General features: G+C 38.9%; 1 protein-coding gene across 1 annotated transcript in view; it reads left to right on the forward strand.

The window, feature by feature from the left end:
• The window catches only part of LOC135199545 (glutamate-gated chloride channel-like), a 393,487-nt gene that overhangs the window by 358,423 nt on the left and 7,073 nt on the right, over positions 1 to 27,991 (forward strand). Inside the window, exons 12-14 of the mRNA XM_064227700.1 lie at positions 14,112 to 14,288; positions 20,583 to 20,597; positions 26,158 to 26,196. Of these exons, the coding sequence (XP_064083770.1) occupies positions 14,112 to 14,288; positions 20,583 to 20,597; positions 26,158 to 26,196 (231 nt within the window). The remainder of the gene's footprint in view (positions 1 to 14,111; positions 14,289 to 20,582; positions 20,598 to 26,157; positions 26,197 to 27,991) is intronic.

Raw genomic sequence — 27,991 nt, forward strand, 5'->3', positions numbered from 1 at the left:
ACTCAGGTACCACCAAGTAGCCCACCGGTGCTAACAGCCAAAAAAAAATCCATGTCGAGTACGTTCGCTGAGCCAGTTTGATGCAAGCACGGCTTATGTATTATATATATTATAGTTTAGGCGCTGATAAAGCAGATTGCTTTGTACTCAATTCACCGAGCCGGGACGCAAATTCCTGAGATGTACCTATGCACAAGCCATGGTTTTTTTTGGCCATGCCCCTAAGTTAGGTTAGGTTAGGTTAGGTTAGTAAAGTCTACAGTAATTTGGGTGTGGTAAATGTAATGAGATTATTTTCAAGAAGATTACAAAGTTAATTTTTGAGGTATGGCGTCCTACTTTTTTCAAGTAAAGGGTCCCGGTGCCCGGGTACATCTCGGGCAAATGCGACCGGGGCGCTAGGAAGTGCTAAAATGCGCGTGAGCTCGCCATAGCCTAAATTATGACAAAGAATACATCCACCTAACGGGATTTAGGCTTTTGTACTGTACACTGACCATTACAAGACTGACCCAAACTCACTCACTCACTCACTCACTCACACTCTCTTCACGACATCGCCATGATAGGTCCAGCGTGTGCGCTCACGTCAAGTGAGTCTTAAAAAATGTCATTAAAAGAGAATCATTGTGATTAACCGCACTGACTCTGACTTACCACCCGTGGTTTTTTTAGTAAGTGTCCTGAAATTAACCGATAGCCAGTTGTTCATAGATCACATAGCTGCATGCAGTAGCCCCAAAGAAATGAAGCATCTTGGAAAAGGGATGAACCACATATTGAATGGTCTTCGTGTCTAATTTGCAATGGCTGTTTTTTTTCATTAAAATTAATATTAATGGGAACGTTGCCCGTTTTATTAACAGTAGTTGGAATAATGGTCTGCTGTGATATTCCATAGTTGCTGATGATACTGTGCATTCTTACAATAACGATATTAAGTTGAGAATGTCTACTTGTAGAGTTGCTTCAGTCGATTTTTTGCCAAATTTGGTCCAGGGAAAAATTGATTATCATAAGTAATCAGTCACCTATTGGAAGTGTGATTAGGGCACGATGTGTTAAAATACGCTCCATATATATTTGAATATATAGATATGCTATACTCGCTTTGGTTGTTAAAGTATGCAAAACAAGGATGCTACTTTGGCTTGTAAACTCTGAGGTTCTCGTACTAAACATGGTCGGGGAACTCCTTGCGACGCCGCCGTGTTGAGTACTATAGTAGGTTCACATCAACTGTGCATCTGCTGTCTAGGCCAGTCCCTTACGACGCTTCTGACTGGCTGTTGATAAACCAATCACAGGGCTGGAAACTCTGTCTCTCTCGAGAGTTCACATGGGTAGGATGTATGTTCCACCTCTCCTGAGGGATACTTTTGAAAGACGTGTCCTTCAGGAGAGGTGGAACATTCATCCTGCCCGTGTAAACTCTCGAGAGAGAGAGACTGAGGAGAGTTTCCAGCCCTGTGGTTGCTTATTAAAAGCCAATCAGGAGCGTCGTAAGGGACGGGCCTAGACATCAGATGCACGCTTGATGTGAATCTACTATGATCCTCATTTCGTGGTCAATTCCCCACGACTGTCTGATCAATTTCAAAAGGGATTATTCATTCAAATCAACTGAATTTCTGTTTACTTCAATATTCAGCCCTTTCCAGTGGCACTCATGAGGCTCAAAATGTAGTGGATATATGCCTTCCACAATAACACCTCGCACAAACACACACACAAACATATTCACGAAGAATTTAGGATAAAATAGCTGACTGTGGTGTCCACAATTTCCAGTAGCTTAGTACTAAGCACCTTAGATTTTCGTAACTGGATTCTGCTTTAATCTTGAAATTCAGCGTCGCTGGATAGTGAGTGCGTCCTGCCACCAGACAATTTTGTGTTTCATGTTGGTTTTGGTAGTAGATAATCGTATAGAAGTAGTTACATTTTTCATTATTTCAGGATTCGTTCGGGGTGATACAAGTTTAAATGTGTTTGGAGGATCTGTATAATGTATTCTAGTAACAATTGCTGGTATTTTTGACGTTCTTGCAAAATTCATCTGAGAATTAACGTGGCTTAGAACTTCAAGGTTTCAGTCGTTTATATTTCAGTGAAAAAAATCATCTTGTATTCCTCTGCTGGCGGGAGATTGGCGTAACAACTTGAAATAAGCATTTATTAATTGTGAATAAAATGAAATAAAATAAAATAAAAAAAGCAATACATAATCCTGGAGTTCTGAACTAAAAAAAAATGTGTAAATTAGCATTGATAAAAGCAGTTTCGAAAGAATTTTCGGATGCACTCAAGCTTCACAGCGAAGCAAAGTCGTTAGTGAGAGTAATGATTTGACTAGTAATTCTGTATTAGCCCTTACCAATCAAGGAACTTTCATTGAAACTGAATTTTGAAAAAATGAAAACTAAATTGTCAACTCCTGAAACTGCTTAGAATTAACGTTTAAAATGCAACATTGATTTTAAAGAGATTAGAAAAAATAAGAGTTGATGGCAATTATCAATACTAAGAAATGCTAGGGCGTTAAGTCAATCCTGTCCCACTGAGGCAAAGCAATAAGCCATAACTTTCGCACAGTATATCACGCCAGTATATATGCACACACCAGTATGTTTGTGTGTGTGTGTGAAGAATACAAATACTAGCAACTCTATATACATGATAGTGATACAAAATACTTATGTTTTTGCTCACAGCGCCTTGTAAGCCGCATAGATTGTTCCCCAGGCTCATTTTGGCGGGCCCCCTAAGGTCGGCTGCTAGGGCACGTGGCCCCCCCTTGCCATTACGCCTCTGGTACCAAGTCATTGGTTTTTTCCTCTGAATAATAATATCCAGGGATTCGACTGTATTCTTGTTTTAAAGGAGGGTAATATACCCAAGCATTCTTCTTTAACATTTAAAGTTGCTCTAAGTTGTTTTTCCTCTGCCTCATTGTACCACTTCAAGTGGGTGACTGATTACTTTTTTTTTTTTTTTTTTTTTTTTTTTTTTTTAAAGTTTGAGCAGAATTCTGGACCCTTCGTGAGTTTCCTGGTAAAAAGATTTGCCCAACCTTCAGCACATGTTTTATTGCTGGTCAGTATTTCATAAAGAAGCCTTCAGTTCCAAAATTGTGAGACTGACTCATATCTTGTTGAATTGTCAGCCTGACATAAGGCGTTTGCCGAATAAAAAGAAAATTGTTGTTAACGATTCATTTCCAGAGAATTTGAAACTGATATCAGTCTAAAACCAGTCCACAAGCCATTTAAGCAAACACACTACTATACTACTTCTACTACTACAGTCATAGCACATAGCCCTAATTGTTCTGTCATGTCCTGTAGAAATATTGTGTGTATGTGTGTGCTGTCGATCCCAACCAGGTAAGTATCAACTAGCTTTTAAGAAAGGTTTCTCTGTCGTGAGGATATATGTAAAGCAAGCACATTAACCTTGAAGGGTAAAAGAAAAAAAAAATCTCAACTACAAAACTGCTTCATCAGTCATGACACGAGTTAGGTCCTTAGCTCGACCACACCACCTCCTGCTTATTGTGTATAGAAGTAGTGGTGAATTTGTCACTGAATGTTTGAAAAGAAAAATTTGACTATAACTGTTTATTTTTTTATAATCACGTTATATTGCTTTTGTGAATATATATATTATGTATCTATGCTCATATATATTTTGAATTATATTGCCCCATTTACATCGTACATCCTGATTAATGAGAGATTATTTCCTTGATTTTGGCCCCCTGTGTAGAGGGACTACCTTGTAAGTAACTCCTTGTTAGATATGGAGCTCCAAACGCTATGTCAGGGTGAAGCCATCACGGTGAGAGCTCAGAGCTGTCTCTTTTGAATGCCACTCTTCTTCTTCCTCCTATTATTATCATTATTATTATTATTATTTTAACCTTGCTACTCAGTGTCCTGTGGGTTTGAAGATAGACCGTGCTTAGTCTGGTAGAGAGAGAAAGAGAAAAAGACCTCTTTTTTTTGACACACAAAATAAAAAATAAATATAACATTCTGAAACAGAAACCAGGTAGTTCAGTGAGAGAGAAAGAGCAGCGCGCGGGATTCTTTGCATGAAAATCCAAAGACAAGAAAAGGAAAAGGAAGAAAAGTGGTCATGTAAATCAGTCGTCACTTTTATAGAGAGAGAGAAAAAAAAAACCTTCATAAGTCTTTTCTGGGGAACGGGGTGGGTTCTGATGCACCTTTGCCACAAGATCATCATCATGATGTTAATGCTGAAGAAGAAGAAGAAAAAACAAAAAAGCAACGCCCCTTTTTCTTTTCTTACCTTGATGGCCCTGACGTAACGTAGGTGCTGTTATAATCAGATGTCGTTTTTCGTGGAGTCTCACCCTTTAAAAACAATTTAGATCTTTTAGTTCTGACTTGTCTTTCACTCTTCAAAGCCATTTGTTCAGATTACCACACACTATATCCCCCCCAATCCCCCTCCCCCTCTCCACCCACGCCCTTCTTAGAGCCAGCCTTTGTAGTCAGTCCAGTGAGAAGTCTAAAAAAACCCTGCCCCCCAAAAAAAAAAAAAATTCCTGCATCGTCGACCTATTATACAATGTTTTCTGTTGGGCATCTCAGAGTCTTACGCTTCTTTTTGGTTGCATGGGATATATCCTTGGTCTCACCTCCAGTTGTTTTTTTACTACAAGATTATCGGTCTAGTCACTCCGACCGGCCGTTTGTCACACCAGTTTTGGATATATTGTACTATAAAGAAAACAAAAAACTTTCTATTTCAATGAGTTTTTAATTCAAGACATTTCTGTTCAACTTTGCAAAGTCAGACTCGATTTTCATCTTGAGTTTTCAAAGATTCTTTCAGTGAGCTGCCTTATATATTATATAAATCATTTACATTAAAAAAATATATTACATATGGTTGTACCGTAAGATGTTGTATGTGTATGCATGCTAGACATAAGGTAGTAGGTAAGTTGTGTATTAAATCGTATTGACAATTTATAATGAAAAATGAAGGTTTATTGACCATACTTTAATTGTAATTCTATTTATGCGACATATGGATTATGGAGTGTGTCTTGAATTATCTGTAATTCTATTCTGTCTGCCACGGGAACTGAATTATCACCTACAGAACATTTTCGATGCTGATGTTGCTTCGGTCACAAGATCTCCTCCGTTTGTTTGTAAATATGACGAAGACTGCCCTCAGCATCCTATTTTGGTATTATGTTGTTAAAAAGGCTGTCTTTAGTTTTATATTTTCATTTTTACTAGACCTCGCCTCAAATGATCCATCCTGAGGTTTTCAGCAATGAACACAGGCCTTAAAAAATACGTATTCTCTACTGATAGAAAACAGGGCCAGTTTGTACACAGTCCGAAGGAGAAACCATGACGAAAACTTACTCTTTTCACTTCATATTGAATATGAGATGTCTATTATATAATGAAAACACATCTACGTATTGCTCAGTGCTGGTGCATTAAAGATTTAGATCTTGTTGCGTCAATCTCGACATCAGGACTATGCAATGATGGCCACTACATTCGAACAAGAAAAGAGTACAGCTCTTTTATGCATTACTCAAAACCTTCAGTAAATCACATACCCCAATAGTCTGGATGCAGTTCGAAAGTCCTGCAACGAAGTCTTGATCCAGTAATTCGGTTATTTAGCCAGTTTATCAGGAATGCATTACAAATGCGACATTGTGTCAATCCGTTGTCGCATCGAAAAGGGTGGAGTCGTTACAACGGCATGACCTTGCAATGACTACTACTGCTACAACGTCCGTTCCGCCACGCCCACCACCCCCCCACCCCCCATTATGGGCCAGTGTGCATTCGTTCATATGTAATTTGACAGAAGACTTTATTCATTGACGTTTACTAATACTTGCAAATATTTACTGTCCTGAAGATACGCTGACCTCTGTCATACTATAGGGTAAAATACCGAATGGCCACCTGGCCCCTACTGTAGCGCGACCACCTTCCTGAAAATCGGAAATTATGGCCTTAACTAGTGACTTGAGAGAAAAAACTGACTTCGAGAGGAAAATAGAGGTCTCGAAGTGTTGCTTCGACGGACGCTGGCTCTTGACTAATGTCTATCCAGGGTTATAAGACGTGTTAAAGTGTATATAGTTATAATAGCTAGAGATGGAGGATTGTAACTTCGAGTGAGCGAGATTAGACATTTATTTCCTGTAGTTTGGTTGTAAGTATATTATTCTATATACTTTCTTTCGACGGGTTTATCAATGTTTTGTACATAGCAGAAAACAACAGCTGTATCTTGATAGTTACTTCCCTTAATAAGTTATAGTTCCAGACAAACTGCATAATTTGTAGGAAGGAACCGGTTACAAGTGTAGGAACAGTTTGTATGTTTGTTGTCCACACAGACTAACCATCGCCAATATTTGCATGATGCGCTTGGGAAATGTTCAAAGAACCTATTGCCAATCTCAGAGATGGACTGCACTTTCAGTTAGATTAAAGGCAATGAGTTGGAGCTTGTGTTTTGTATATTTTATACGGACAAAAATTGCTCATTCAGTTAGTTGAAGTGAGTTTGTGATGTGATAGAGTATCTTGGAAACTGCAAGACACCTGAAGGTCAGCCAAACTTCCATGCAGCAAATAGATACTAAAAGATGGCAGGCACAGTCGACACCCCAGATAGAGGTCATTGTTTTCAACACAGATTTAGGTATGAAACTCAAATCTCCAGTTTGATGATAGCTGGAGAGTTCTGGTTTTAGTGCATCCTTCCTACGTAGGTAGCCATCTGGAATAGATGAAATTGGGGAAGTTGGTAGCTCCTGTAAAAGATTTTAGAATCATTTATTTGGGATGAATCTTACCTAGTGTTGAAGTTACCTTATATCACCGCACCGATAGGCGGGGAGATATAAGCTAACTTTTAATAGTAGGCAAGTATCCAGATAGTATATTTATTATGAGCATTTATATTTTTCATTTCTGTTTTTGGACGTCACTATCCTCTCTGTAGTAATAGGCAAATTCATAGAATTGGAATGTTTGAATAATGAAATGAAGGGTTTGTTGTAGTGGAGATGGTATCTCCATTCATTCACCTTTCAGTCTACTCTCTTTACTAAACCTTTTTGATTTGCTCCTTCCACTCTCCCTAGCCATCCAGACACAGAAAAAGGAAGACATACTAAGGCATTAGTGTTCATGAAAGTTATAAAATTCATATAGTGCCTATATATAGATCTTGGTTGACGTCCTGCTGCTATGGTGCCTCAACCTTATTGAGAGATACATGCTGTTCATTCATAAGAAGTTTTGACGTCTGCCTTTTGTAGGCTGCCTAATTTATGTTTAATATTCAGGAACCTTTGTTGGTGTCGGTTTCATTTTATGGGTGCACCTGTATCGTTTTGAACCCTTTGTTTGACTTGATTACTTCTGGTGAAAATAGGTGTATACTATTTCAGGATTACTACTCGAGTAATCATTTTGAAGAGGTTTAGATTAAGGTATTTTTCTTTTGCATCTCATAGCAGCCCTTTCTGTGCAATTGTGCAAGAATTTTTTATTCGTATAGTAAGTTTTGCTCTTTTTCTGCTTTACAAAATTAGAGCCATGTCTTAAGTTCTTTTACTCTTATTTTGCAGATAGATTTTCATGGTTTTAAATTTTTTGTGGTTTTGCTGATACTACAGTAATTCTTTTTCACAATGAAACATCAGCGTGTTTTTCTTCGTTAAAATGCTAAAAAGAATTCTAAACATTTTTGCATACGGTAGTTTCAAAACTCCAGGATAATTTAGGAGCCCGGTGTCCAGCCTAAAGGTCAAGAATGGATTAAATTTGAAGTATGAAGGAAGAGAAGATAATGAGCAGACTCATTTGGTCTATTTTCTGTCCAAAAGCGCTCTCTCTCTCTCTCTCTCTCTCTCCTTATTCTTCTTCTTCTTCTTCAGATGTTGTGCTCTTTGGGTTCCCTTTTTGAAGGATATTTTCATGGTCCCGTCTTTCATTGTTGTATGTGGCTTCTCGTTTTTTTATCTCAATTTGGCTGTACCTACGTATAAGACATCCATTAACTTTGCCTATTCTTTCAATTGACCCTCCATTCTGTGAAAGGTTCTCCCATATGAATGATTGTACAATGAAATACATAAGTAATAGGTAATCCCAATCACGTACTTCAAAAACTTAGTGAATTGTAGGGTCTGGAAAATCATTGAAGATGTAGTAACACGTCAGCTTACTTAGGTAAGTGACGAGATACATCAGATTGTTATGAAATAACCAAGAAATTAGTAGTCACATCAACCGTGCATTTTATTTATAGGCCAGTCCCTTACGACGCTCCTGGTTGGCTGTTGTTAAGCCAATCACAGGGCTGGAAACTCTCCTCAGTCTCCCGAGAGAGTTCACATGGGTAGGATCCATGTTTCACCTTTCCTGAGGGATAAGTCTTTCAAAAGTATCCAAGTATCCCTCAGTAGAGTTGGAACATACGTCCTACCTATGTGAACTCTCGAGAGAGACAGAGTTTCCAGCCCTGTGACTGGCTTATTAACAGCCAATCAGGAGCGTCGTAAGGGACTGGCCCAGACATCAAATGCATGGTTGATGTGAATCTACTATAGTAAGGTGTATTTGAAGAGATGTTGGAAGGGAAAGTCCATAAATGTCTGGAAAAGTCAGGCACTTCTTCAGCATACAGAGGAAGGTGAAAGGATTGTAGTTTGTGTTGGTGGAGTGGCGAGGGACTTTGCTAATGATGAAGAAGGCCTTGTGCCAACAGAGATTCTTCATTGGATTTTACTTCAGCAATTGAAGAATAAACATGGTACAAGTAGTCCCCGTGTTATATTGATCTCGGCTTACGTCATTCTGAGGTCACGTCGCTCTTCAAATATAGTCGTCAAGTATTTCCTTGGTTGCAGCTCGTGTTTTAGGTTTACGTCGCCAGTTCGACAGAAGACTGGAACTTTAAAATGGCAGAACGGTCAAAATTTTGAGTTTTCTTTTTTTATATGAAAAGCTCAATCGAAAAGCAGGTTATATTGTTTTCAAGATACCTAAAGGATTAAAAGTAGTGTTTCCTTACGATTTTCGACGATGTCTCGGGTTACGCCACTTTTCATCTTTGTGCGGTGTAGGAACAGAGCCCCCGATGCAACCCAGGGACTGCCTGTATTGGTTACTGTTTCATTTTCATCGGGCATCTATTGCATAGACGCACTGAGAAAGTAAAGTTTCTTCTATAAACACGCAATTGAAAAAGTGTGAGAGACATCAATTTGAGAGATTGACAAATTAGGACAGTTGACTACTAGTGCACTACATGATGTACTGAAGTCCTTTTAGTGCATCTGTCTTCGAATGGACCACTACCAAAAGGTATAATGGTTCATCAAATTCATGACCATCTTCAAAAGGTTTCTCCTCACCGAAAGTTACAGTCCCATCCCTTCCCAAAACAAGGACTTGTTGCATGTCACGAGTCCAACTTACAGGCAGAATTTCTCCTAAAACTTGATAGTGATAGTATAGCTGTTTTGAGTACTCGTACTAACACAACAAGCGAACAAAAAAACGTGCAGAACCAAATAATAGCCGTGGCAGAGGTAAAAACAAGCACTGACGCGTGAACGCATTAACAAAACAAAATGAAGATATCAATGTCTGAGGATATAGGTTAAAAATGATAGAAGTGCAAGTTTGTAGGTAGATCATTTCTGAAACAACTTTTAAAGAGAAATTATAGATTTCAATAGACATGCGCACTGAAACGTTAAGAAGTGTGTTTTGATGGGACTAGGGTCTTTGTCACAATTTTAGATAATGTTGCTGTCTGAAGTATTTTTGTTGATTAGCATTTCTTGCGGCAAAATATGAGCATACTGAACCTCTCAGTATACCAAAGATGCCATAAACTTGCTTTCTCTCGCATGGCGACCCCCTGGTAGTACTGTATGTCTATCGACAACCAAAGAACCCAGTTTAGACCCTATGTTCAACTCCTCAACCAGGAGAGGAAAAAAACAGCTTGGTCACATCTTACTATAAAAAAAAAAAACTAGTTTTGTCTGTCTGTCTGTAAGCACTTTTCACCGGTGCAGAATCCCACGTAAGTCCCCAACAGCTGACGGACCCATTCATTAGCATTAGGGGATAAAGAGGGGAGAGGGTCTTTCCCTATTCAGTGACTACCTAACTAACAAGACCAAGCCATTTTCAAATCGTTGCTGAATATGGTCAGGTACGGGTGAAAATTACATCCGGGAAAACTACCGCTCGGTTGGTAATTTACGGTTAACATTACGTTCTGACAAGTAGGGCAGGTACAACAAAACGCTGGTGTTAGATAACTGTTACTTTAGAGTACAGTCACATCGTCTGGGGCCGTGGCATCCAGCCTCACTGTCCGGGTACCGGGCCCCACTAACTAGTTTACAATAAAATCTAGAAGGCCTCTGCTGACCTAAGTACAGCATTATGTAACTGGTTGTTATTCAGCTATTATTGTGGCTACAGTTAGGGAAAGGAGAGAGAGATATGTCGAGTCTGAATTAACAGTACGTACACCATTCCTATGTATATTATGATAGAAAATGGGAGAGTCTTGATGCAGTAATTCTCATCTTGCCAGGCACGAACAGAGCTGCCTGGATCCATTGTGTGTATTTTGACCTAAGCAGTGAAATATGTATTGTACTGTTAGTTGACTGTTGTAGATCGCAGGGTAGGGTGGAAAGAAGTGCAGAGAGAGAGAGAGAGAGGACACCAACAGATCCAAACAATTGGTTGTTTTCCTAATTAGTATGTACATACAGTAGAAAGGCTTCAAAGATTGTAGTCATATCATGAAGATCCACTCATTGCCCTGGATTTTCTTGAGTGAAACACTATGAGTAAGGGGAAAGAGACCCAGATTAGTAAAGACTAGAGTACATGCTACTTCTACTGTAAGAAGCTAAACTTTAGGCTAACAAGCATTTCAGTATGAATTTAATACGTATTGCTTATTCCAGTATTCTTAGTGCCAATATTAAAAGCTCAGAGATATGAATTCAAACGCTTATATAAAATTAGTTTGCTGATAAACAGTTGTGTGTTTACAGTAAAATAAAGGAGATTACTACAGTCGACCCCGAGATTCGCGGGAGATAAGGACCACAACCCTCCCCCAGTAGCCAAAATCCGTGAATACTTTACACCCCTCTAAAAACACTTATAATTGCCTTTTTTTATATATTTATCATGAAAAATGTATTTAGTCACGAAAACAATATGAAAATGTAGCAATTAGTGAATATTCCGCATGGAAAATTCTGCAAACACGTACGTATGGAAATTTTCCGTGAATGACGTGCATATACGTTCTGCAGAAAAATCCGCGAGTAGGTGAAGTCACAAACCGCGAATAGGCGGGGGCATAGAAAGTTTGAGAGAATTTGAAACATAATCCATAGAAAATGAGTCTCTTAGCTAGGAATTCTTTTAGTGTGCTCTCTCTCTAACCACCCGCCAGCCCCCTCTCTTATAAAACAGATCTTTATACATTAACTATGGATAGTTTTTATTTGAAAAATGCTGTAAACTGGCTTAATATTAAAGTTTCTAAGGATTCAGGCAGCTGCCTTCCCCATTCTCAGATCTTTGAGGGTTTACGTGGAATAATAAAAGTTATAGGGAATTGACCAGGTAATTCAAATCCAGCAGAGTTAGAACCATTTATCTCTCTCTCCAGCTTGGACACTGTCTTCATGGTAGATAAAAATAATCTTTGCAATTAGAGTATTTCCATGTTGAACTATACAGGCAGCGTATATTTTATTGGTTAATAGATTTTGATCCTAAACTTGCACATATTGTGAGACTTTGTAATTATGCCAATTTATTTAACAAAGAAATACAAATTACTATTTGCATAACTGTACGGTCACAGGAAGATTGGTTAGGTTGACTCGAGTTGATTGTTCTCCAAGGGTCTTATTCTTGTTACCACAGGAAGCATAGATTGAATCTTGTAATAGAATCATAGGGTCAGACCTGTCGATGTGTCTAGTAATCACAGCATCTGAGCTGAGCAGGTGGATATTATGACGATTTTAATTTTCATTGTTTTGTAATTCACTCAAGGCACAGCTAGTTCACTATATTAGCGGCAAATAATAGAGATCTGATTGTTGGTGAAAACATTGAGAGGCAACATTTCAAGACTTGTTTGATGCAGACCTTCTTTGACCCCTGTCAGTGTATAACTGTAAATGAAGACGAAAATGTAATGAATAAAGATTTACCGTAATGTCAACTCAAAAAGAAAAGGAAAAAAGATATCCCCTAAATACTATAAGTTAATAAACATTCACTTTGGTAGTGTGTGGTATGACACCTGCAGTTGACTGGAAGGCATATCTTGTGTGTCTTCTGTCTCCCTGCAGTCTTCTTAATGGCTCACAAGGTAGTGCTTGCTTCACAGGAGACGATAATTAAACCCCCAGAACAAAGTCGCCACTTGATTCTCCTGCAGGCCTACCTCTGTATTATACACCTCCCTCCGCAGCCATACTCGGCCAGCCCTATGCTTCCTCACCACGCTGTAACAAAGGCCACTCTATTCAGTGGAGTAAAGTTAATCACATTTCTTCAGTAGCCTCACACAGAAGTGGAGTCATTTCCAGAGAAATGAGTGACAACACAAACAATCCGGGAAAGGTGTAGTCCATACATTATCTGCATGCAGACGAGAAAGCATGACATGCAAAAGAAGTTTCAGGAATTTGTAAGATGAGAATAATGATATCAGATTTTGATCTGTCCCATTGAATGCAGTTGCATGGCGCATATACTATAGTAGATTCACATCAGCCGTGCATTTGATGTTTAGGCCCTTCCCTTATGAAGCTCCTGATCGGCTGTTGATAAGCCAATCACAGGGCTGGAAACTCGCAGTCTCTCTCGCGAGTTCATGTAGGCAGGATGTATGTTCCACATCTGAAAGACGTATACCTCAGGAGGGATGGAAACACATCCAGCCCATGTGAACTCTCGAGAGAGACTGAAAGTTTCCAGCCCTGTCATTGGCTTATCTACAGCCAATCAGGAGCGTCGTAAGGGACTGGCCTAGACGCCAAATGCACGGTTGATGTGAATCTGCTATAACAGGTGTTTAGGTTTACGCAAAATAGGATGTGATGGAATCTTACCAAGTTGACTGTTGGAGTAGGAGGCCCTTTGTGCTACTGCAGGAGAGAGCCTGTTAACTGATCTCCTTTTTTAGATACTTCATATAAAGACTTTTGTTTTTTTTTGGTCTGTCGACTATTTTTTACGTCCATATAAAGTTTTACGTTAGAACAGGAAAGAATGAGTGAGAATGAAAGACGTGGAATCCAGTTTAGTTTTGTACCTCACAAGCTTCTTTTGTTTGCACCCTGTTTGGCATGAAAGACACCGCACGCACACTTAGGAGGCATTTACATACAGTATTGGCAATCAATTACATTGCAGCTATATTCATTATAGTATAATGTGCTTTCTTGACTACATCATTTTGACTAGTTAACTGAAGTATGAACATTATGTTATGTCTTTAAGCATAAACGTTTGTTGAATCATGATACATTTCTGAAATGTTTGTAGGCCTTTGGCACTCTAGAGGTCATTATTCTGCCTCTGTATACTTCTTAAAATGGTCATGTTCTTTCCATTGCTTTCACTGCACTGCGACCTGAAGTTAAGACAGGTTGGAAAGATCATGAATAGTAGTTCTGAGTAACTGAGATATAAACCAATCCGTTCAGTGGTCCATGAAAGATGTTCATCAAGCATGATATATGATCGCGATTTCAAAGGGTTCAAAATAGAAATTTCTGTGACAGGGACTGAATCAAGTGGATTCCGGTTTTTATCGGCCTCTTCCACCTCCCAATGTTTGAGGAAAGTTCCCTAGAATAAAGTTACTAATCGAAAGATGGCCCCATATATTGATCATTCTCTTCAGCTGCCATTTGACTTTCATTTATTTAAACATTTTTTTTATTGCTTTCCTCCTGACATTGAGTTTAAAAGTGGCCTTTACTACTGTGGATGTTCCTCCTCTTGTTCCAGACGGAAAGGAAGCGTCCAAGTGGTCCTTTGGGCACGGGTGGAGGTAGTACCTGTGGTGGGGGCATAGGCGACGTGGCAGCCGCCAACAGGAACTCCCATGAACTGGTGTCTTGTGCCAACTGTGGCAACTCTCAGTGCTCGCATGCCAACGCGCCAAATAACTGTCCCAATGGAGAGGTACGCACATTTTCTTTATATTTGTTTGACCGTCCCATGCATTGAGACTAACTCGGTTAGCGAAACGAATTGCGAACATTCCCGTACTTTTGATTAGAGAGCAGGTGAGATCAAGGACTCCGATGCCCCGTTTATTCCAGAACCTGCTGTTGTGACCTAGCTGTGAAAAGAGTGTTGACCATGCATGCTCTCATTTCTGTTCTAGGACTAAGACTAGTGCAAGCACAGATTTCAGTGTTCATGTGTGTTGGTGTTTGTACGTGTGGTGTCTCATATTATATATTGTGTACATTGCTTTTTGTTTCAAGACATTTTTATTTCAGAGTCTTCCAAAAACACACTGAATTTCTGCCAGGGCCAGCCAACTCTCCCGTTCTTGAATGAATTGAGTTTGGTTATTACTGAAAACGATTATATCAGATGTCATGTTTTGTAAAGGATAATTTTGTTGATTTTGATCGTTACATTTAAAGTATTAATCATCTTCATCTGTGTTACAGCTTTATCACATTTTATTAGACATCTCTTTCTTTTGGACTTATGTATAATATATCTGTGCAGGCACATATACATTTTTTTCTAATTCATGATATTTTTGGCTTTCTGAAAAACTTGAATATATTAATTCCCATGAGGATTATAGTATGAGCCTTTTGCCATGAATTCTGGATTTGTCATTTTTTATTCTGGGACTGGCTTTAAATTTGACAGAGTTACAATTACGCCTATAATTTTTTACTTTTTTACGTTGAACTTTCAAGAGAAGCCAAGTGAGTAATAACTGAGCTCGGCTACAGGTTTCCGCATATTTTAATTTGATTTGTATGAGATGCCAAGTTCTCTTGCCTTACTGCAGCTGGTCACCATGTAACCAGTGTTGTCAAATCATCAGTTAAATCATTACATCTGAACCAAGACTTTCAAGTCATGGATTTAAATCATATTTCTTGATGACATATTCAAGCAACCTTACCTCACTTCGGCTGTGAGTATTTTAGCGTGTTTATTTTGAACAACTGATTATTTCTTCATGATTTTTCTGTGTTGAGCTTTGCTCCTGTAACCAGACAAGATGAGAATGTTCTGTGTCAATTATAAGACTGCACATTGTTGCACAGGAACATGAGCCTCATTGTGCTGCAAGGTATGGCTTGCCAGCCAAAAGGGAGTAGCTTTCACCCAGTATAGTGCAGCTTTTTATTTTAGAGCTTCAAAAACTTAAGCAGTCCCTGGTTATTGGCCAGGTTCCATTCTCGGCAGGTGCGCATAAGCAAAAACCGCCATAAACCTAAACTCGGCCATTTATGGCGCCGACAACCAGTTCATGGCGCCTCTGATAAGCATGTTATGGCGCCATAACTCTATTATAGGGGCCTTGTGGTGCCGATAACCAGAACATGGCTCGTTATGGCGCCATAAATCGCCGATTTTATGGTGCTATACGACGCCTGAAAACCGGACCACCATTGACAGAGTGCCGATAAGCGGGGACTGCCTATACAGGGGTATATAAGGAGGTGAAGCTTTCACAGTTACTGAATACAGGTGGACACAGTACGTGTGAAGTACAGCGTAAGAACCTTGACGGAAAACAATTTGCTCAGAAAAATCCAGCAGAAAGGTTAGTTCAGTATTTGAATAGCCAGTGAAAAAGCTAATGTTATGGACATCATTAAGGAGAAACGAACATTGCAACATTATATCACTGAAGATTGCGTGTGAACCTGAAAATTTTCATGAAGTAGAATTCTACCAGATGCTGGAAAGGAAAGCCCTCAAAATTTTCCATGAACACTTGAAGCATTACAAAAATTGTTGCCAACTGCCTACAAAGTAATAGTCCTAAATTGTAATCACTCCACAAAATATGTTCATCCTAAGTATAGGGGAATAACTCATAAACTAAGCCCCTCTAAATGATAAGATGTGTTTGGCTGGCCTGTGAAGTATAGCCAGACTTTTGGCTTATTTCAAGCACACTGTTTCTTCCAACAAAATAAAAATGAAATTCCTGATGGAAGTATGGAGTCTTATTCATGGTCCTAATTTGGGGAAGGCACATGAAACCTTAAAGATGCATTTGGTAAAAAATGTAAGAGAATTATTATGGGACGCCAATTAAGTCTCAAGACTAACTTGTGTTCAGACTGACAAGAACACAGATCATTTTGCCAATGTTTTTTGAGTTGCTATTCAACCTTTATTTTATCTCATTTCTTTTGTTAACCAAGTGCTGGACATGAAAAAAAGTTTCAATGCTGTCTCTTCCAATTAATTTATTATGTACTCGTCAAAGTTTTAGACTCTGCTGAATAATTTCAGTGTAGTAATATTTCTTCCTAAACTGCTGTGATCAACAGTCAAATATTCCATCAGTGTGTAACTTGGATGACCTTGGTGATACCTGACCCTTTTCATGATACCACTTGTACCATAGTCCCATTTGATGCTTTTGCGGTGCTTTCCAGGCTTATGTCAGCCTCATTTAGAGGTTTCATTTAATCATTCATCATCTTGTTATGGTCATATTTTCCAAGTGAATGCAATTCAGAATTCATAAAGGTTTACAAGTCTCTCATGAGAAGCATAAGCAAGGGATAGGCCATTGCTTTGGTTCATTGTGCTAAAGAGACTGAACATATCCACATATGATCAGTCCCCAAGCTCGCTCTTCACCCAAGCTAGGACCTGAGAGAACCAAACTCTGTCTGCTGATGTCAATACATAGACCTGCGGACTCAACCATTCCTGGCTCACAGGTATGGTAAGGTCATGTTTAGTCTGCGAAATCTTTCATGAGGTGAGCGGAGCTTGAACCAAGGACTGTGAAGTCCTTGCATAACCAACTTAGCTTTGTAAATCTTGATATTTAGAGAGAAATAATTTGTAGTAGTATAAATCATTGTGTGTTTTTTACTGCTATCTCCTGCGCCCTACGAGATTCTTATTACATATTTCAGCCTTATGTTTGATTGGGGTTGGCCCTTTTTGGTGTCTACACACTGGTTTACTTTAGCATGCCATGGGTGGTATAAAGCCAAGGGAAAAGTACCCCGTAGAGATCTCACTTTACAATTTGTGTGGTCTAGGATTGAGTTATATCTCTAGTCCATCACATGGTCAAATTTCTGAAAAGAAAGTTGGGGTCATCGTTTCTCATCTGCTCTGGCATTGGCCATGTGCTTTTGCTATGCCATCCCATTCTTCAGCTTTATTTAGGTTGACCAGATATGTGTTCATCTATTCTTAAGAGATGTACAGCATTGCTTTCATGTCCAGCCATGAACTTGAAACTGTGGCTGACATACCTTCACTGCTAGTTTTTCTACATTTCAAAAATAACTCTCTCTCTCTCTCTCTCTCATAGGGATTCTTTAGACTTACCTGCTGCAACAGTGCTTGTCTGTTATCACATATGAAGGCCTATTCAAGCATGGAACTGCTTTTACACTGCTCCCAAGTTTTTTTGCGTTTGCCAAAACTCCAGTTCATTCTGCTTCCATTTTCATATAAACTACTGCAGCCATCACAAAGCTACTCTAAGACCCTGTTCACACACGCCGGTTGCATCCGCGTGGTTTTGTCTGCATGGATGGAAAGTCAGTGACAGAGCACTGGGGTGTTCACACACAACCGCGTGGATTTGTTAACCATCACGGATTCCGCAAGGTTCGAGATATACGTGTTTGTAAGGCCCCATTCACACGAGGCAGTTGCATCCACGCGGATTCCACCGCGGTTTCCGTCTCGTGTGAAAGGTGCCTAGCTGGTTTTCTGAGGTTAGCACACTTTCTTTCCTGTGGCTAAACTTCATTTAGGTTGACTTGGCTTTTGCAGTCTCTGCCACAAAAGAAATAAAAAAAAAAATCATGTCACCTCATTGGATAGCTGTTGGAAAACTCCATAAAGTGTCTATCACATGCCTCTTAGGGAAAGATTTTTTGAAGCAGGGAAGTGAATTCTTTTTCCAATGCAAGAAATTCCATTGATAGAGACACATCCTCCCCTCCTGTGTGTACCATTTGAAATCAATATGGTCTGGACACTAAAGGGTTCAGTAATGAAACCAAGTCCTATCTTGCAAGTGCCGTTACTAGACATTTTCATGACTGCCCTCAGATTATATTGGGGCTCCTTTATACCAGTGGCCTTTTAGTGAACCAGTAATCACAATTCTTAGATTAATCTTAAAGAAATTTCCACTTAAATTGCATTAGATAATCAACTCATTGCATGAACTCGCACATCAAGACAAGTTCAGATCTCCTCCAGATATTGGAATGTGGCCATCAAAGAAGGTAGTGACATTCCCCTCCTTATCTTCCTTTTCCTGGGGACAAAAGTTGCCATGGATGCATTCTGCACTGACAGAAACTTTGAAAATATGAAAACTATTTGTAGGTATAACCAGAATTTTCTGTATGAACTCCTTGTTTCTGGAAGTCTGTCTGAGGCAATTCCAGATTCCATGATCTGCAGTTTCCCTTTCCTTTATTAGTTCTTCTGCTATCACAGCAGGGTTTTAAGAACTACTTTCTACCTTTTCATAAGATCAAAAGTTAAGACATGCGTCATGATTTATGAAGATGTACAAGGCAGCTTTTGAGTGGCCCTTGGAAATAGCCCTTTCTATATTTGGTCATGTTAACATTAAAGGATTCTTACAAGCTTCTGAGACCTAGTGCACCAAATAAAGATGTCTCAGAAGATTTAATTTGTGTTCTTATTATCTCCCAGAAGAGCTCTTCCTCTTGGGCATTCCTTGAAGTTATGAGGCAAATGGCTCTCTGCTGAGTCTTATATGCTTTTTGAGTATATACTTCTGTTAATGAACCCTGAAGAATCATTGTGCTTACTAATTTTAGTCTTGACTACAATGAGCTTTGATCCACTTCCAATGTACCAGCTACTTATTTCTGAACCTTCCATAATTTTTGGAGATGCTTTCTCACACAAAGTGGGGAAAGAATTTTTGCTTTTAATCACTGATATTGAAGATGTGGATGGGCTTGCAACATTGCGTTTTTTGTATAGTTCCACTGGTAAAAGCAAAAGACTAAGAAGTTTCCTTTCCACCCCACGTACATTCAACTGGATTGATCAGCACTGTTGTTTTTCCCGTAAAATCAGAACGACCTGGTGCCAAAAGCCTGAAGAATGTCGTAGTTGGTAGGTGAGGGAACTTATTCTTTCAACCATGACCAGGGCGGATCTATCCAAACTCATTCTGAGAGTGAGAGTCAATTTGAGTTAGTTCTGTAATTTTATATAGAGGGTACATCAGTTAACCATCTCCACAGCACTTGGAAAGGAACCCGTATTTAAATCCCATTAGACGATGCCTTGTGCAGTCATTTTAAGTCAGTGGTACTACGTAGTCAAGTGAATTCTGTATTTATCACATAAGAACATGTATCTCAATCCTTGCCCCCAAGAGCTTGACTGATATACTGTACAGGCAGTCCCCGGTTAACAGTAAGGGAACGACAATTACCAAAAATCGTTGTTAACCGGAACATCAAAATATCATGGTAATAAATATGGTTTACGATACCGTAAGTGCTGACGAACTGATTAACGCCACAGTTTACTGGTTAACGGCACTGAAAAACCGCTTATCGACGCCAATGAACTGTGTACCGACACCAAGAATCGCTAACTGGCGTCGAAAATCACTTACCGGAGCCAAAAATCTGGTTAACAATGTTACTAGCCAAATGCCGTCAACCAATTCTCCTGGTAATTGAGGGACTGCCTGTACCAATAATAATCAATGCGTACAGTATTTTGATCATAAAGTCCTACCATCTATTTAAGGACCTGTGATCTAGCTCTATTTTTGGTTGTGAATTTCATTTATAATTTGGTATATTCCTGAACTGTTTTGAAATCATCAAAACTGGGAGAGTTGGGTTTTTCTGAATAAGCACAGTTTCATTCAAAATCCTTTAGTTACTCTTTTATTTTATTGCATGCCCCCACCTGGTGGAAAAGAAAAGTTTAGATCCCTCAGTTAGATTGGAATTTAGGTGGTCAGATATCTGAACATTGCATTTGTAAAAGTATTCAATTCCCTTCATCATAATTATATATAGTAGTCATTTCAGTTTGAAGATATAAAAGTAGATTTAACCCTAAGCCAAAATGAGAACCTCATCTAGGTTATGGACAGATTTGTAAACATCATTTGCTAGTATGGGATCAAATATGTGTGTGTGTGACATTACTATATTTGCAGGCTCCCGCTATATAGACAGACTTTTCTTTAGTATATGATTCTCTCTTGTGTTTCAGGATGTGACTGTTCCAGTGAGTAGAGCATTTTTAACTTTTGAATGTCATGCCAAACTAAAAACCAAATATTTCTTGTTACTATATGTTTTGAGGTTTTCTGTTCCCTCTTCTTCAGAAGAATTGTTATATGGAAACCAGGAGTTTGCATCTTTTGTCTTTTGAGTTTGCATGTCTGAGTTTGGTTCATTAGCCAGCAGAGTTTGATTGCTCCCATGAACTGAGAAAGTAGCATAAGAGAAGTAACCTTTGAATGGAATAGGGAGTCCCTTCTTTTGATTGATATCAGAATTGGTACCTCTTTCATATCAGGGTTGGTAACCATGTTTTCATCCCTGAATGTTTCTGTTTATGTCCATGGTTGCTCATTGTTGCATATGATAGAAACACACCACAGGGTAATAGGCTGAAATGGTATTACTCTTGAAAAAATCATTGTGACCGTAGATGAAAAGATAAGTTTATTCTTACATGGAGATGGCATGAGTCTGAGTAGGCTTCAGACATTTCATGTTTAGAATTTAGTAGAATAGTTATATGTAAGTGCATAGAAATTGCATATAAATGCATTGGTTTAAACTGCATCTACATTCATATGTGCAGCTGGCTTTTGTTTTAAGTGGATTTTACATTAGTACAAGTATCTTGTGTTGTATGTGTCAACGGAATCATGACTGGTGACCGCCTTGTTTTTTGAAGGAGTTCAACCTTTTATAGTACCTTTTATATCCTATGATTTTGCATTGCATTACACTGAGGTACAAAGTTTTCTAGTAAACATACTCTTGTTAGATCCCTATCAAGTGACTATGTTATAGTTGTTACTTTATTTGCAAATATTCAAGCTTATTATTTTGATATGAGGTAACACTGAATTCAGGTCATTGGCTGAAGTGAACTTGATCAATGGCAGAGTGAATAGTGTCCTCTGGTGATGGCAGAGACAGTAGGGTTGTTATGCATCTGATGACAATGGAAAGGTGCCCGTTTCCATCTTGAGTTTGCTGCCGTCACCTTTTCGAGCAGTAAGATGATATGTGGTGAAATTATCAGGGAATGTTGGGGATGGATTTTAGCCGAAGTTATTTAATTGATTCATCTGATGTTGCAACAGTTATGGCCATTGGCATTGTGGAGATACTGGTAGGGAATCATGGGACAGGAGTAGGAATGGTAACATGAATATGAAGCAGAGTGCATGGACAAATTAGACTGTCTGATTCTGTTTGGATGGTACTTGACAGTCATGCCTTGAGTAGCATAATATCAGCAAATAGTGTTAAGACTGTAGAAGACTCAAGCAGGTTCGTTCAGATTTCAACCTCTTAAATATCATCCCTATTTTCTTCCTCTCTCTCTCTTCTTATACTGTACATCATCCTTCTGTTCTCTCTCTCTCTCTCTCTCTCTCTCTGCAATGTTGGTCCTGGAGGCTTTGTGAATTCTATATATTCAGTAAAACTGTCTTCAGTTTGCTGATGTAGTTTGTTTGGAATTTTCTTGTCCATTTCTAAAGAGCAGTAGGCAGTCAGGCAATCAGTAATACAGATAATTATAATCAAGGAAAGATCCACATATGAACATTAGATCTTCAGGATATCAAAAGTGGAACCAGGATAGGTAGACTGGGAATGAAAAATACATTTTAAGGCACAAAAGTACTTTTACTTTTGTCAAGTAGAACCTGTCGTTTTCTGTACTCCAAACTTTCCAGTGTAGGATCTGTGTATCAGAGCTCTCAAAATCAGGTACTGTGGTGCTATAGACTATACAGGAGCCATTTTTAACCATTTTTTTCTAAAAATCGAGTATTATTGTAGGATCCGTTCAGGTAGCATTCTTGTTCTCGTACAGTTTATTGAAATTTTAATTGTTAATAAGCTGCAGATGTATAGGAGATGAAGTGGTGTACTGACAGTAGATTTACATACATATATCAGTTCAACATAGGATTCAAGGTATTAGAGCAGTGCAGAGAGTGGATAATCAAAGCTCCTTCAAGTTAAGCGTGACCTAGGTAGTACTATAAATATAACTAAATCCATTACGTGCATCATAATAAAAACTTTTATGTTTGATAACATCGGAACTCACGGCGCTTCCCCACAACATTTGACGAAACAGGCAATTGTTTGCGTCATGAAGTAAGGTTGAGGTTTCTTAGGGACTTGGTACTACGTATTCCCTTACCTCTCTGAGCTGGTGGTTTTTGTGTCGTAACCTGTGATCTTTTCCGTCTGTTTAGCTTATGATTGCCACACACCTCGAGTTTTACCATTTCTGTAGTTTCCCCTGCTCATGTTTTAAGTGTTTCAGTCCTGCCAATTATGATTGTCTGTGATTGTAGACTGTTTCTTATTAACAGATTTGTTTTGATGTCCTCTTTTTAAAAGGTTTAATAACATTTCATAAGATTCCCATGATTGTCTGACATGGAGATGCATGATTTGCCAAAAACCATTTGAAATTCTCAATAGTTTTCTGCATGCTTTACGTACATGGCCATGTTTGTTCTCTTTAGAAAAAAAAATTTATGAATTTGGTTTTTGCATTGTTATACTTATTGAGCCTCAGAAACATCCAATTTGCCATAGAAAAAAAATATGTTCATCAAGCAAAAGAAGAAATTAGTTACTATTGCAAGTTGGAGACTTTGCCTTAACTCTTTGATTGGTAAGCTTGCTCAAATTCAATTTCCTTTGACATTTTCTTGCAATTTTTTTAAAACAAATGCTGTAGTATTGTCTTTTACTATTCTTATGGTGAGAAATGAGGTGGTGCTGTCACTAAGTTGGTATGTGGAAGATCATTTCCATTTCAAAGAGGGTTTTCAGTTTAACTCAAAATTACAGTCAGTCCAGTTTCAGAAACTATCCTTAGTCTGGAAATCACAGACAGTAAGAAAATTATGAGCAGTATACTTATTAATAACAATTGTTACTAGTACAGTGATAAGGGAGTGAAATATCTCAGTAGTTATGGTGGCAAATTTTATGCAAATATTCCAGTATCATAGTCCTGTAATTAGGAACTTGATTCATCACCTAGAAACCGAAGGGCATACTTAGACGCCTTGTATTAAGACCTGTTCTGTTTTGTTGTGGTTCTCACAGTTTTGACTTTATTTTCATTACTTTCAGCAAGCCATTGTTTTTCTGCAATTGAAAGTGCTGCAGTACTGTCAGTGTTTTTGGTTATCAAGAACTGGTGCTAAGTTTATTTTTCCTCACCACAGGCACTCACATTAAGAGTAAACATTACTAAATAGTGTTTCACTGCTACAAAATTGATTTCAATTGATGATTTTTGTTACAGAGAACATTCATTGTGGTATTGCCAGTCATTACATCAATTAATAGTCTTCTCTTGCACCAGTATCTCCTTTGAAAACTGGTGTGTCCAGACAATATCCCTTTTATGTTCCAAAACACAGCAGTTGGAAAAGAGGTCATGGCCTGGATAAAGATGCATTAAAGATATTATATGCAACGATATTGAGGACATAAAAGCAGCCATCAGTCATGAAAATGATGTCACAGGAAGGGAAAGCCAAGTATACATACTATACGTAGTACCTCTAAGTGTCTAACCCCATAGTATTGCAACCAATCTTAGTTCATACTTTATGTCAGTGTATCACACTAGAACAAATCAAAGATAAACACGAGAGAGAGAACCCCCAGAAGCTCTTGAACCTCTCTTAAAAAATAGTACCCGAGTATTTTAAAAAGTTTATCTGAAAAAAAGTGCATTTAGTCATGAAACTATGAAAGTAGGTACGTAATGACTGAATATTTCTCAGTGAAATACATATACCGCGATAGGTGAATATTATCTATACGTATTTGTTCCATAGAGAAGTTCTATAATCGCAAACCTGTGAATCTTGTGGTTTCCTGTACTGTACTGTAATTTGTTCTGACAAGTAAACTATATTAAAGAAATACATGGCTCCTCTAGGCAAGAAAATACATGACTACAACTTGAGTGTAACTAAGTTCTGTTGCCATTGAGCAATATAGTCTGGTGCTGATCCGGGCTAGCCACGCAGGTGGAGAAGGACACACTTTCCCTTGAATGAGTCGCATAAACTTTGCAAAATGCAGCCGAGATGTTTAAGAGATGTTTAGGACACCAACTTCATACACTTCTACAGGCTGAGGGAGTGTTACTACCACTTAACTAGCCGTGCAAGAACCTAGTCTGGTTGAGAAGATGGGGAACTCCATTTTGATTCGAGTGGAAATAGATAGACACTGGGCTAGAGTGATGGGTAAGAAGTTCCCAGTTTATAGATAAATGAATTTATCCATAAACGATGGAACTTCAGATGTTACTTAAAGGGCTGAAGTCACTCTTCATTTTGGTAATGGTGAGGTGTGAAATTGACCCACATCTGCTCATTGAGTATATGTCAGGTGCTCCTTTATATTGGTTCCATTTGAGATATTATTTACTGTGTGTAGTCGTCTACAAAAAAGACCAGCTATCAAGTCTTTGACATTCCTGATGGCATAAGGTGCTTTTGCAATTTATTTACTATAGCCACTGCGGCCCATTCAGTCATCGAATTGATTTGTGCAGGTCGAATCCAAAAGGTGTTTTTGAAAGTTATTTTCCATTGTGCAGGCTAATGCACTTTTCCTTTAAAAATTGGGCCATGATAGCATATCTTCTGTCACTATGTACTGCCTTATCATCAAACTGAGTGCTGAGTAACTAAGTTTGGTGGATTAATTGAATTCAAAGTATATTCATGCTGTCAAAATATTTACAAATTCAATTTTGCATGCCCTATAAGTCAAATAAAAGGTTTGCATTATGGAACATTAGAATTTTTAATTTATAACTGAAACCATCAACACATCAAGTATGAATAGTAAAACTGTTTGTTTATGTCAAGAAAAAGGTGCCTTTTTCACTGGTCATTTTTGGTCCAACCAAGCAAAAATTTTTACTCAGGTTTTCTGAATCAGGCCACAATATATGAAGGTGATAACTTTAGAATAGAGGATGAACAAGTTATGTTTTTTTTTCATTTTTATATTCCTCTTGAGGTTCTTACTTGCACTGAGCTTCCATTTTAACTTTATGAGATTGTCTTCATGACTTAGATGGGAATTTTTGACATAGAAATATAGTACAGTGCACACTATATCATTTAGCTGAAAGTTGTATGAACTTTCCTGTTTCAACTTTTACCTACTACAATTAGCCCTGGGTATATACCAGTGCACTTGAAAGCCAGAATAAGTTAGAAAAAATACTCTGCTTACTATATGAGCACTTGGTTTGCAATAATTATAGTTGTGTAAGTCAAGGGTATAAATACAATTCCACCTAAAATATCGCCCAGCACGTAGCAGTCATTTATGGATCCTTCACTTTTATTTCAGTCGCCTGTCGTTGTAAGTGCCCAGTTTATACGTACCAACTAATTTCCATTTGAAATATCGATTGAATCCAAGGCATGAGATCTCCAGGTAGAAACTTTACAGTGTTTAGAATGCAAAGGAATCCACCTCATTTCTTGCATCTCTATCTCTCGTGTATTTATATTCCTTGGCTTTTGTTACAGGAACCCGTGGAAGTCAGTCAGGTAGAGTACACTTTTAAGGTAATGCTTCCCCCTATTTTCTTGCTCTGCTTACATTTGAAATGCCACATACACTGCACACTGGATCTGGAACTAAGAAAGAGGGTCATTTTTGCCTTTCATAAAAACTGCATAATTCAGTACCAAATATTTCCAGACACTTTGATGTCCAGCTACTGCCAGTCATGCGGCATTTTGAATCCCTCTCGTAACAATCCTCATTTAACAGGTCAACAGAATAGGCAAATTTTTTTTCTTTTTTTTTAAAGAGAACACTTTGAACGTGGACAGATTTTCATTTCCTTTCTCATGCTTCAAGTTTTACTACGTCATCTTGCACTTGGGAATATGACTAGTTCGTGACCTGATGAAGTGTTTGCTACTTTTAAAGTTTTTGTGACGTTTGACTTTTGAACTCACAGTGCTTTAATACACAAACGTTTCTTCAGTGTTTCAATGCCAAATTTAGTTTTAAAGCTTAGGCGCTTCAGGACAATGAAATTTTCCATGAGGCTTCTGTTTTGGCCTGTTCAAGATCCTTGCATTAAGCGTTTTATTCATCACCCGCTGCCGATGCAAAATTTACTCGAGAGATCTTGTCTGTGCGTGTAAATACATCCTTGTTCCTATGGGGATTCGAACCTATGCTTTCATAAATGGAGTTTCTTGAGCGAGGTGCCTTAATAGCAAAACAAAATCCCATCAGGTAGGCTTAGGTAACTTGTGGCCCAAGACGGCCTACCATATCTTTTGCGTTCCCGGCTGTGCTCGCCGTTGGGTTTCACAGTGTGGTTCTCCCATTTCAATGCTGAGATTTGTATGTGTGTAGTATGTGCTTCCAAGGTCTTTGCTCATTCCAGCTTTGTGTGATTGCTTAGTAGCCCAGAAGTTAAATATTCAATTTCTTAAGGAGCCTGGTACTATTGTGTATTGTGTTTGCTCTGCTCGTGGTATGTGGACTGTGTGCGTGTGAGTGTCCTGTTTCTGTGTGAAATGGTTACCCTCGGTGAAAAAGCAGGTTTTGTATCATTATGTCGGCAAAGACAAGTCTTGCAACAAGTTTATGCCCCCACTTCGGGTAGACCCGCGTTCCGTGCATCTCTCCTGTCGGGTGAGAGAGACGCACAAGAAATGCTACGTGCTCAAGAAGAGGTGTAGGCAACTTGATGAGGGGAGTTTGTCATCAAGAAAGGCCCACTCAGCCCTTCACCCATGCCCCCTTACATTCCAGCTTCTCCTGGACCTCCGTGGGCCGCATGACCTTCCCCAGCTTCCCATCATCCCTCTCCCTCACACCTCCAGCAGAGTGGGTGAACCCACAACTTTCCCTTGGGGAGCAAGGGCAAGGTGGGTTGTGGCATGAGGAAAGAGAAGCCATCAAGATCCTCCTCCACATCCCGTAAACTTTTGAGTTTAACCCCTGTGAGACAGTGAGGGGAAAAGTTGTTCAGGAAACTCGGGCGCTGCTGGGGCTAGGGGGTACGCCCACTTGTTAAGCCTCATAGCAGGAAGATGACCTAGCTTCCCACCAAAGGGTGAGGCTCCATTTACCGAAGTGTGTGTATGTTTGTATCCCCTTAAGAACAAATGCCACATTTTAAAAAATACCCATTTGTATTTCTCCTGGGTATACGAACCATAAAAGAACTAACCCCTTTTACCACCCCAATCTCTGCTATAGTGTTGAGGGTTGACTCCTATGAGTTGGCTGGTACACACAAAGATTATAGGTAGGCCATCTGAGGTCACGAGGTAATGTACGCCTACCCAATGGGATTTAGTGAGCGACAGCTTAACCACACCGTGTACGAGGAAC

Source organism: Macrobrachium nipponense, chromosome 25, assembly GCF_015104395.2.
Source record: "Macrobrachium nipponense isolate FS-2020 chromosome 25, ASM1510439v2, whole genome shotgun sequence".
NCBI classification, from domain to species: domain Eukaryota; kingdom Metazoa; phylum Arthropoda; class Malacostraca; order Decapoda; family Palaemonidae; genus Macrobrachium; species Macrobrachium nipponense.